The sequence below is a fragment of the Mesitornis unicolor genome, unplaced genomic scaffold (genome assembly GCF_000695765.1).
Source record: "Mesitornis unicolor isolate BGI_N332 unplaced genomic scaffold, ASM69576v1 scaffold9199, whole genome shotgun sequence".
Classification (NCBI taxonomy): domain Eukaryota; kingdom Metazoa; phylum Chordata; class Aves; order Mesitornithiformes; family Mesitornithidae; genus Mesitornis; species Mesitornis unicolor.
In genome coordinates, this window is record NW_010206525.1 from 87528 (window position 1) to 100456 (window position 12929).

Genomic DNA, 12929 nt, shown 5'->3' on the forward strand with positions numbered 1-12929 from the left:
GTCAAACACATTGTGTCTGAAATCCTTTGTTGGAAGAAGTGGAGAGAAAGAGATTAAAAAAAATGCCTCAAAACCTTCAATAAGGCCGTTCCCAGATTTCTTATAGCTCTTCAGCCAAACAAAACATTCATACTTCACTTCGATGTATAGGATGGTATGGTATCATATAGTATCTATTAAATCTTCCAATAGCATCTGTTGTCCAGGCTACAGTTTACAGAGAATAACTTATTTTGTGCTTCGGCAAGTTTTTAGACTCACCAAGATTAACACAGAGGGGAATTTAGAAGGGAGGAAAATAACCGTTGTCTGTAATATTGGTTTTCGGTGGCGGTGAGATTTAAAACCCTGATATTTTTTGTAGGAGAGATAAACAGAAATACCTGCTTGAACTGGTGATGTGTGTTTTTCATTGCTCTGCTAATATAAAAGTACCTAAAGGCAGTGTGTGTATATGCTGGAGGTGGCAGGTACATTCATGTCACTTCTGTAAGAATAAAAAGGGAGTGCAGCGATCGTTTTCACCTTTGGAAGCACAAATTTTGCAACAGCTCTGAAAAAGACATTTATTTACAGTATGTCGTCACTGTAGGTTTAGCTTGAACATTGTACAATGGGGTTGTTTTGAGAAATTATCCTAGAATAGGTAGGAGTAGCCATGTTACAAGTGACAAATATGCTGCTGAGTTCATACTGATGTTGCATGCACCAGTGTTTTGGGGAATATGTGCTGTTTTCACAGTAGTAAGCTGAGTTACACTGTGGGTTGTCTGTCAGTGTGCTATGAGAGAATTTGTTTCTCCTTTCCAGGTCAGATATACAAGGGGAAGTCTGGGAAAGCTTTGTAATGCAAATCTAGCTAGCTTTCGTTCACACAAGGAATGCTAGATGCTGAGCCATAAGGTCTGAGTTCAAGATTTCTGTGAATATGTGGGATTTGAATTAACTCAGTAATGAAAGCCTCTAGGAGCATAAGGTGCATTCAGTATCTAAACCACTTACATGGTTTAGAAAGCTAAAATTTGCCCTGTGAAGATTAAGAGAAAGCTGGTTGATACTGCTCCTTGGCATAAACCTTAACAGGAATCCACCCATGGCACTTGGACATTTGTTGTACAGCTGGTATGTTTCGTTTAATATAGACAAGAGAAAAGTCATAGCAGGTTTCTTGGAGGTTGGCCACGCTTATGGTGGATGACACAAATAGTTGAGATGGATAACAGATAGCAAGGAAACAGATCCAAACAAAAATGCTCAGCTATAATCTTTGGTAGATTTTTTTTGTGTTAGAGAATATAGAGCACATCATCAGGGAAATAAAAATGCACCAGACAGTAACAGCCATTGAATTTATACATGGCAAAAATAACAGTGAGCTCAGTTATTCAACTCTCATAATCACCTGTGGGATAAACAACTTCCTGGAGTATCCTTTGAATACATTATATTTTCATGAAAGATTAGAATATGGATATGGAAAAGGGAAATCACAAGTCTTAGGTTTCTACATGCAGCAGAAACACCCTATATCTCACAGTAGTACTCATTGTATTTGCCCTAGAGGAGGTTTGTCATTTATTATGGTGTTTTGTTAATTGTATACCTCTTTTCAGCTGTATTCTTTTGCCTTGTGAAACACAGTCCAGATACAAAATAAAAATTGCAATTAAAATTACTGGAGAACTGGATGTGTATTATTATTTTGTAATTTTATATTTTCCTTTTTTTCTCTTTTCTGTTACAGAGGGTATGAACTGTATGAACAAAGATCATGGGTGTGCCCACATCTGCCGGGAGACACCCAAAGGTGGGGTTGCCTGCGAATGTAGGCCTGGCTTTGAACTTGCCAAAAACCAGAAGGACTGCAAATGTAGGTAGATGAAGATTAAATTTCAAATGCCCCCAAATGTCTTATTTTCTTCATTGTTGTTGTTTTCCAGAAGCCAAGAAATCAGCTTTGTTTTGGCCAAAGGTGATTTGTAATTTTAATAATGTGTTTTTTTTCTGAGAAGATGTACATGGGGATGGATAAGAGGGCTCGAATAACAGAATTTTGGCAGTGCCTCTTGTTAGCAAGATGGAAAATAGAAAAACTGTTCTTCCTTCCTGTCCAAAAAATTGAGGGATACATTTAATCAGGATTTCTTTGTAAATCAAAACAAATAAAGAATAGAGGATTCTGGCTTGCAATACTTTGAAAGTCCACAATGATAGATGCATTCATAAGTCTACTAATGGATTTAATGATAAACCCACTATAGCTATCAAATAAAGGGTGTTAATTCCTCTTTTTTAAAGGATAGAAATGTTTCCCCTAGCCCTGATTCCACTGCACAGTCTACTTTTCTTGTTGTTACTTGAAAACCGTGCTGCTGTATCATAGATAGTGTTCATCAGAGAAAAACCCTGAGTGACACATTCTCGAAGCTGGAGCGCTGGAGATACAGATACTCATTATCCCACAAAATTGGAAAGTGTTCTGTACAGGTTAAAATAATTGACCCTCTGTAACTCAGCACTGTCATCTGAAAGCTTCCAAATTGCCTGGGAGTCTTTCTGATGGCTTCAGTGAATTTTAGATCTGACTCCAATAGCTTGCTTTCCTACTTGGTAGAGACAAAAAGAAGGAAGTGCAATAAAATGACATGAAACATGTTTTGTGCTTTGCATTGGGCAAATATTTTTGTGATAGCATTTCTTACACTTGAGCTTTTTTCTTCCTGAGATCTCCACTGTGTAAACACACTGACATGATGTTAGTTCCCAAGTACAAAGTCAAATGAATCGCCTTTGAATATCATCAAGAAGTGCCACAGGATATTGTACAGCCTGATTGCACCTCAGTATTAAGAGGCTACCCAGGGCCAAAGGCAACAGCGTAGAGAAGAATTGCCTTTATGGTAGTTTTCATTCTCAGTGTTTATTAGAAATGAACATTGCGTGCTGTTAATTGCAGTGCGACATCAGCTACATTGGTGAAGTGGGAGAGGATGTTTATTTATGTTGTTTTTTATTTGTTTCCACAAATTTGTACATTCCTTAGGAATTACATTATCCTTTTTCATAGCGAGATGGTGACAGGAAGATTAGAGCCTTTTCTAGGACAGTATTCCTGAATACCTCAAGGTTTAATAGAGTGAAAAACTTGAATTTATTCTATGCCCTGTGGTGTTCAAATTGTAGTTGGAAGTATAATGAACTGTTACGGACAGACCTCTAAGTAGGGACACTGAGTTTTTCAAGGCCACAGAGCTTGCTGCACACTACACCAACCCCTAAACCCACAGCATATTCTGCAAATATGTTCCAGAGTCTTATTTAAAATAACTGTACTTCTAGCTTTTCCAAATGCAAGTAAGTATAAACCTATAGCCAGATAGCCTGGGACAGTAATTGTGAGATTACAGCAGGCTATTTATAAAGGTCTCGTTCTGAATCCAAATCTTGACTTTCAAAAAAACTTTTTCACTGCTAATCATTTCAGTGGAATTGTCTTAACTCTTGAGCTGCAGCTTTGCAAGTACCAAGTACAGCTATGTTGAGGAGCTGAAAAAGAGACATTTGCCCCTTGTCAGCCTGGATATACCTCCAGTATATCCCTGTATCCCTCTCAATTATTCTGATCTATCATGGTCCCTCCAAGAGACTGTGCCTTTCAGGGCTTGTCAGAGCTTGCTGCTCTGGTTTTTTATATGAACAAGTAGCAAAGAACCAGTACCTCACTAAGTGAATTTTTATCATCCAGTTTGCAATTGAATCAGAATAATGGGAGAGGTTTTCAGATGTGTTGGCCCAAGTCCACTAGTAATGAGATATGTATTACTCAAAGGAAAAAAAGATGTTAAAGTAAGTTAGAAAGCATAAAAATTGGACGGAAGCTCCCTGCTTTTTATACGTGCATCATGAGATTGTTATTACATCCTAATTGCATGATTACATATCCCCTGATCGTATCATTGCATGCTAATAAGGCAGTCATTATCGGTGCCTTGCTTCATTCAGTTTATGTGATGGTCAGTGCACATTAAACAGGCTTTTGTTCAATAGCTTCCGCTCCATAATTCAGTGTCATGCCTTTGCTGCTGCACACTGCTTAAACCCTATTGTGAACATAAAATTTTTAATTTCCTCATGGATTTTCCCATGATACTCATTACTGCAATATTGAAGGGCTTTGTAGGCATTGGTAATGTATTTTCAGAACATTCTTGTCGAGTTAAAAATTACTGGTTTGCCTATCTTACAAATAGGAAATGAATATAAAGATGTTAATGTCAAAGTCATTTAATAGTGATAGGTGATTAACAAGAACCCTGAACCCAGCTCAGCATTTATAGCACTTAAGTATGATCAAAGCCAAGCTTCCAGTGGCTCCAGCTGTAGTTGCAAATGCCATGGAGAAAGGAGTAGAATATTAGTAACTTGGGATTCAAGTGACTTGCAAAGCCCTAAGTAGAAATTGCATGGCAGGGACAGATTAGAGTTTTTTAGGGCTCTTTTCACTGTCTGAACAAGACCATCCTTTCTTGACAGTCCCTTTCTGATTTACTAATCATTCTGCAGGAAAAGAGGCAAGTCTGTTTCCACAGACCTGGCTTTCTCCAGCTCCACTGTGCAGGTCCTGAATAAGACAGGAGTGTTTTCTGCATTTTTCATTAAGAATGGTTATGATACAATATGTTCATGTACCAGGAGTCTGATATTTTGCAGTTTTTGAGTGCTTAATATTGCAACCTTAATGCTTTCTTAGTGTAAATTTTAAACATGTAATTTCTCAGTTACAAAAAAACCCACAGTCTTGCCCACCATGCTAGGAAAACACAGAAGCATTGAAGCTGGAGGGACCTCAAGAGGTCATCTAGAAATACACCAAGCAGAACCATACAGATCCACACATAATTCCTCAGAAGAGCTGCATCCCTTATATCCGAAGCAGCAGTAAACTACATCTTCTGTGTACACAAGCCATTAGAGGAAGAATATGCTTTGTCACTGATTTTAATAGATACTTGCTGACAGCAGAAAGAAGAGACTTGGGAATAGTGAATTCAGTTCCAGGTTATAGTGGAAAACATGGGAAATTACCTCCTCTTTCTATATCTGTATGTCTGATAGATTTTAAGAATCTGCTCCTGAGCATGATTGCTTTAGAAATTTTTTATAAACTGTAGGTTTTTTTCCCAAACATGAACAAACCAAGACATTTTTTGTTAATCTCATTGGATCAGTTTAGCTGGAACTTTAAAAAATAAAAGGAAACCTAAAGCAGATACACATACCTGCAAGTTGCAACCTAAACAAAATAATTCTGGCACAGTTATAAACAAGTGAAAATCTCTGTGAGATGCTGGTTTTAGCCAGCTGCACAAGGTGTTTCTCCCACTAAGAGAAAGAGCCCAGCATTTTTATTGTACTTAAGACATACAGAAATGCTGAAGCAGTATCAAAAGCAATGGTGTCCCTCTGGTTTTAAATCTACTATGTGGGGATAAGTATATCTGAGTTCTAACAGATATGTGTATATTTTCCTTTGGTTAAAAAAAAAAAGAAAAAAAAAGAAAAAAGTTATTTCCCATCCATTTTATTTTAACGTGATTTGTAGTATTTGAAGGTGATCTGTGTCTATCAGAAGTTGCCTGTTTTTGTTTGCCTTTTTAATGTCACAGACTCTGAATGAGCACAGAGTCTTTTACATAGCTGTAGAGTCCAAATTTATCAGAAATCATTTTTAAAGGAATACTTTGAGGTTTCTTATTAATTTTGCTTTAATGGTTTCTGACAAAATGGAGTAGATCTAGATGTCCCTCTGCTTTTAAATAATTTTGGTTTTCTTAGAAATTTCTGAGAATTTTCTCAATATGTCACTGCCACAGAATTAAGTCTGGAAGGAAATTGAAATGACATATTTTATGACTGGATTTTGTACCAATTTTGCCTGAAGATCTGTCAAGCTCCAGAATTTTGGCTCAAGTTGCTTTAAATAAATAAATAAATAAATTGTAGTCTAGACAGAAATTCAAAACCTTCAAAAACATGATTTACTAATATTTGTAAGAGACAGGAAAAGGAACTGACCTACATCTGTGCTCATTGACTGGATAGAACAGGAACCAATAACTTTAGTGTACAGGGAAATCATAAAAGAAGTGTGTGATTCTGCAGAGTTTACTATAAACCTCACCAGTCTAGTGTGATTTTTCGTAGACAAATATAGAAAGGAAAAGTCCTTCATATTACATGGATCAGAGAAACTGTGTTAAGATACTTTCATCTCTGTCAGCAGAGGCTTTCAGCAAGGAATGCCAGTAATAACCACTGCAGTCAAGTTATTTAAAATATAGACTTTGTTGCTGATTGCACTTTAAAGTCCTCATTAAAAACACTGTTGGCTAGAAATGTATTTAAACATCTGGCATAAACAGCATCTTTAAGTTTTGATGGCACTGCAGTCCAACAGGGATAGAAACATTGAATGATCCTCCACGTAGTTCAAGAGGATTATGGGGTCAAGAAGGAGGGGAGGACAGGTAGACGGAAATTACCTTATCATGGATTAGCTCTGCCAGTGTGCACCCAATACTGTGGATACTGCAAGCAGCTGCCTTCTATACCGCTTGCTGCCCCTGCACATCCCAGGCACAGCCGGCAGAAGAGAGCTCATGTTTGCAGTCATGCTGCAGTCAGCAGATTGAGCCAACCTCTGTTTGTTCCTCTAGCTCTCAACTAGGCTGCAAACTAGTATGTCATCCACCTTCAGGTTGACCAAGAAGTTACTGTTGCACACATAAGGTGCCAAAAAGAGAGAAACACGAGGAAAAGATTAACCCAAAAAACTGCAAATCAAAGAATGGGCGAAAAGAAGAGAGGTGTATAAGGACAGGCATAGTTTTGAGGAAGGAAACGATTTTTCAGTATGACTGCATGGGAGGTTTGCGAATGGAGAATTGATATAAAATTTTGATTTGTTTTGCATCAGAATACAAGCTAAGATGTTATTGTGTATTGAAGGAACTGAAATATTGCTTCCATTTGATGCAAAGCAGAATGGTTTGCTTCATTAACTTTTTCACAAAAGAAATTAACAGCTAAGTTATAAATCTGGAGAAGAAGAAGAAAGAATGCCTGAGGGTGGTTGTTGCTTAGGGGGCTTTTTAAATGTAATTACTTGGAAGTTTAGGGTTCTTATGACTTGGGATATGCAAGTTCAATTCCCTCCTCTGTCTGGTGAGACTAAACCCACAATTCCCATTCTCCAAGTGGCCAAGTTGTCAAGCACCAATAAGAGAATGTGGATCAGGCTATTCTCCATCTTCCTCAATTACATTCTTTCAAATTGGATAAAACAGCAATATTCCTGTGAGGGGACATGGGAATCCAGACAGAACCTCTTCTAGGGGTTGTTCTTACCACTAGGCCATTAGTATGCCTTGCTATGTCTGAACAACATGGCGATTTTATTCAAAGTGTGCAATGTGAAGGAACAAGGGTGCTTGCACCCGTAGTGGCCTCTGGTCTGTACTCACTGGGGAGATGGAGAATTCCTGTTGTGATCATTGCCAGACTTCAGGGACCATGGATGTAAACTTGCAGTTACCACCCTAGCAGATGGTTTTAATGGGAATTCTGTTGGGTATGCTGTGGTGGATCTTCCTCAGTTGCTTTTCTTAGAATTGTTCCATTTTCAGCTAAATACTTAAGTGATTACTGAGAGTGACATGACTATTCAGCACTGGGAGACTCACACCAGAGGTGGGATATTTCAGTTCTAGTTACCGTGACTGAAAATTCCAGTCTACTCCGTTTTAAAAAGCTAGCATTAAAGCAGAGTCACAGAGGTCAGTGGGAAATTATGTGAGCTTAGCCCTGTTGGATTAGATGGAACCTCAGTTTAGATTAAGATACGTGATTTAAAAATCTTGTTAACCATTATCTTGGTTTTACTATACATTGCAATTTGCTACCCTGGCTCTTTTATAAACTCTCTTATCTAGAAGAAAAATTCTGCCAAGACCAAGGAAGTTCATAGGATCACAGAATGGTTTGGGTGGAAGGGACCTTAAAGATCATCCAGTCCAACCCTCCTGCCGTGGGTAGGGACACCTCCCACTAGACCAGGTTGCTCAAAGCCCCATCCAACCAGTATTTAAATTACTGTAACATTTTAAAACATTTAAGTCTCATGAAATTATGAGTATGATACTGGTATATTGGTTTATTGGATTTCCCCTGTATCTGCCAATATGTATATACCAATAAAGAAGCTAGTCCAAATTACCTGTATATAAAGGCAGTACATTGAGTTCAGAATTCAGTCCGATCAGAATTGTGCTATTCAGCACCAAGCTATACGACTGCAAAGGATTAAATGGAACAAGGGCAAATGAGAGGCATTGTTAATGACACTAGCCAGCTTAATATTTGAAAACTGGTTTGTCTTAATAGTTAGAAGTTAAATCCATCATGTGACAAAGGAAGTTGAATCTGATCTGTTAATTCATGTAAACTTCAAAACTCTACCTGTCATGAAAAATGTTTGCTGTAATTTACACTTAGTATCTTAGTATCTGAAGGGCATTTTAATTGCTGAAAGCTATTTTGCACTGTATGCTTGGAACTGAAAGTGACATCTCCAATATTTCCTTCCTCACTGAGGCCAGCACACTGAGGGCCATAACAATCATGTATTTTTTGTTTCAGAGAACAAAAGAAAAAACATCATGTTTCCTGTTTTATTTTTAAACATTCTTCTACTCTAGGAGGACAAGTACTTGAAATAATAGATTTCAAGACTTACATGGTTCTGTTCTTGCTGTTTGGTCTCTGCTTCCTCCACTTAGAAAATGAAAGGGAAGGAAAAGAGAAACACTGTCTATGTACTTGAAAAATCTGCATCTGTATTGTTACTTCATGCCATGTACATCACAGATATGAAGCATGTGGCTTTTAGGAAGAGATGGAATTGGCTAACTGGTCATACTAAAATGATGAATACAAATAGACTGGGGAAAAAGTAAGCACATGCTTCATTTTTTCATTCTCTTTTTATTTTCACTGCATGGATTGAGATCAGGGTGTGAGACAAGAACATGACTAAGATAAAGGGAGTCAGAAAGAATAAGAAATGCAAATAACTGCAGATAAAAATGTGATGTTGCCTTGTGTGTTGGTTTGTTACTGCTCTTCTGTGTTCCGAAAGGCCCTCAGGACTAATTGGTTTCATTGTCATTTTATTTGTATATACATATATACACATTCATTTGGGGCTTAACTAGTAACCTGTAACTATGGGAATGGAGGCTGCCAACACACCTGTGATGACACAGATACTGGTCCTGTGTGTGGTTGTCATCAGAAGTATGCCCTACATTCAGATGGCCGAACCTGCATTGGTAAGTACTTCTCTGCAATGCATTTTATTTCGTATTCCTCACAGAATATATATGTGCACATATGTATGTGTGTGTGTACGAGTGTGTGTTTGTGTCTCACAGGCACCATTGCTGAGACAAGTGTGTAACACCAGCTCCTGGCCATGGCAGCTAAGGTCACACTATACAGAGAGAGAAGCATTTGTGCGTGTTTTGTCAAAATGTTTGTTAATGAAGTATCCCTTTGTTACTCCTTTGAAACTTTTATTTCTATTCATAACTCTAATAATTTTTGAAGTAATAAAATGTAGAACATTCATAGTTTTGAAAGTTCAGCTCTTCTGTTCACTTTCATGAGTCAAGATTTCCTTGCATAAGCAAGGTGAGGAAAATTATCCTCTATATAAACAGTTATTGGGGAATATTAATCATCATGATGTGCTTTCTTCCCTGTTGTATGATTTATTTTTCTAAAAATTACAGCGCTTGTACTGAATAAGCTTTCACTCAGACTATCAGTAGGAAAAAGCCATTCAGGAGATGGAGCATCTTAGGAGCTGCTATGCAAACATTTATGATTATGAAATATATTATTTGCTTGACACCATTTCTTTCCACTCTTCTTTTTTTTCAATAAGAAGAAGGATATTTTTGCATACTGCAAGTTAAAATTTGGAAATTCTTACTCACAGATCAGAAGCTAAAATCCATAACTTTTTCGTTGGCATTGTGGCCTTGTTGACTTTTTTTGTTTGTTTAATTTCAAATTCTTACAAATTCCTAGTAATTTTCTGAGGTTAAAAAAGAATGGACACATATTTATCATTGTTTCTTTCTTTTATAAACACTGCAAGACAGAGCACTATGGAAATAGTCACCTATGGAAATCTGTCAGTTAGCTTTAGTGATCTCTTGGTCAGATCCCTGGCATAAATCTCCATGGCTGCCCAGAGCCTCCCTCACTACTGATGGGTTTGACTGCACAATTCGTGTGCACACAAAGTGTGTGGTTGGGTGAGGGTTATGCTGGCAGAGGTAGAGCTGAACAAGGTTCAGTGATGGACTCTACCTCAGTGTATACACAAGCTATGTCTCAGCTTACGGGATCCCTCAGCTGGTACATTTGATTAACACAAAGGGCTCCATCTTACAGTCCCTCTTTTTAAATAACCCTCCTGAAGCTTGTGGCAGTTCCAGATGCAGAGAATTTGCAAGAGCAAGGGCCTTGAGAGCAGGTTTTATTGAAGGGATTATTGATCTTCTGTTTACTGGCGTTTACTGATATCCTTGGATTGATGTTTTATTTTGTCCAGCATGTAAAAATGATTTTAAAAGCTGTGTACACTGCACCTGTTTTTTTACTTTTTTTTCCCATTTTTGTAATGTAATACATACAGCTTCATGTTACATTCCTTGGTCTTGTGATGTAAGTCACATATTAGTGCCTGTGATGATTTTCTTCCCTCTAAGTAGTTCTTTCTCTTAGACTACTTTTAATTTTTTTAATTTATTTTTTTACATTTTTATTCCTGCTTTCTGGTGATGGTTCCTGATTGCCTGTCTTGTCTGATAACTGACGTTCATTAATTATTTACAGAGCAAAATAAAAAAAAACTCAAACAAAAGCCTCTATTGCAGCCTGATCCCATCTAGAACTTGTTAAAAACAAAACAAAACAACTTCTTGTTACCACTCAACCATGTAGGATTGCCACAAACAAAACCTGCCAGCCTCCTCCTCCTCACTTCAGTGATTCCAGTGTTTGCTGTCTTCAGTGGTGTATATATTCCAGGCATCACTGCAAGAATGCAAACTTCTGCAATGCCAGATAAATACTTGTTGACCCTTTGTCTAACATATTTTGTCTTTGTTTGCTTGACTTACCCTTTTATTTATTTTTTTTATGTTTGCTGCATGTGAAAGTCCCCACTTGCATTTTGATTTTTTGTTTTCCTAATAAGTATTTCGCTCTCTGTATAAATCATTTCATTTGCGCAGCTGCTGCTTCTTCATTGCTCTCCTGTATCAGAAATCTTTATTTTTATTTCACTTACTGATCATCTTCTCCCACACTTGTGACTGTTTCTGTGTATTTCTAATGATGCGTAACCAAACTAAAGTCCTCATTATGCTGTATGAAACTCTTACATGTAGGATATCAGGGACTACTTTGTAAAATGACCTTTGCTGACATCATCTTGCTTACTGCATGCTTATAAAATTACTAAACTCTGTTGCAACATCTTTCCTAGCATTGAATGTTTAGCTAGTAGTGTTTCATAGACAAGCAGGCAACCAGCACTGCCCAAATTGATCTTTTTTTGTGTTTGTTTGGTTTGTTGTTTGTTTATTTTTGTTGTTGTTTTTCTTTAATTTGCATGCTCTTGTTTGGTTTCTCCTCACGATGTGTCAATGTGTATGAGACTATGGTGCATCCATGCCCATCCATCACCGGACTCTTCTAGCTCTGTCTGTCTGTCTTGGTCTTCTGCCTGCCACCTTCAGATCCTGGTGCCACCATTAGCCCAGATCACTTTACAGTTTGTCTTTGGTAGTTTGTTCAGCTAGCATCCTTGAATTTTAATTTTTGTCATTAACACCTCTCTGGGGCACTCATGTTAGCTGTCTTGTTCTCCAGTAGGAATCCAACTTCCTGTATGTGGTTAGTTACTTCATAGTTGACCATTCTTCCTCCTCCCCCTCTTTCTTCCTCCTTTCCCTAAACACCCGTTAATTTTTTCCTGGGGTCTCAAAGGGAATTAACTCTCTAACAGGGATTTAGTGCTTTCATGCCTTGCTTCTTGGCTTTGGCGGTGCCATGCCAAGAAACTGTCTTAGGCAGCGGAAAATTGGGCTTGTGATTAACCAACTGCTCCATGTTTGTCCCTTACTTGTGTTTTAGAGAAGGATGAGGCTGCAATTGAGAGTTCTGAGTACAATGCCACGTCAGTAGCTGATGTGGACAAGCGGGTGAAACGGCGGCTACTTATGGGTAACACTTTTCTTCCACTTCCTTTGTTGTGCTCTCACTTTTGTCTGTATGTATGTGGGGGGGAGGTTCTCTTTTGGTCTCATTTAGTCCCTTTGGTTTTGGTTTGGTTTGTTTTTTGTAACCTGACTTCATCTGTGTGGAAAGTGCACCAATTTTTTTAAGTTCTCATCTGTTGTACAACTTCATTTCTTGGTTTTGAACTTTTTTTTTCTTAATGCTGCAGCTTTAATGTTCAATTTCTTCTGCATAGAAAGAAGCTTTTGCTATTAACCTTACTTACCCTATGCAAGCTACTTCTTACATGTGATTTGTGTGTGTTTGTGTGTATGTGTTGCTGTAGGATTCTTGAAAAATCTCATGTTGCAGACCTGCTTATTGACTTAAAAGTGGATGATGATGATATAAAAGAATGTTCTATTACATATGTGGTGTTAAATGAACTGTATTTTCCTACTTAAAATTTGCAGTACTTTTGATTGAAATGTAAATATTATGACTGGAAATTCATTTATTTCCTTTGTGCAGCTGTGTTAGTAACCACTGAAAGATCTTTCCCTGGTGACTAGTGA

The 12929-nt window shown here is 37.7% G+C and overlaps 1 protein-coding gene across 1 annotated transcript in view; it reads left to right on the top strand.

Annotated features, from left to right (window-relative positions):
• LOC104546405 (signal peptide, CUB and EGF-like domain-containing protein 1) overlaps nucleotides 1–12360 on the top strand; it is a gene marked incomplete at its 3' end in the record, with an annotated part of 91454 nt that extends 79094 nt beyond the window's left edge. The window contains exons 6-8 of the mRNA XM_010191791.1: nucleotides 1745–1870; nucleotides 9273–9389; nucleotides 12271–12360. Coding sequence (XP_010190093.1) covers nucleotides 1745–1870; nucleotides 9273–9389; nucleotides 12271–12360 — 333 coding nt within the window. The remainder of the gene's footprint in view (nucleotides 1–1744; nucleotides 1871–9272; nucleotides 9390–12270) is intronic.
• Nucleotides 12361–12929: the final 569 nt, after the last annotated feature.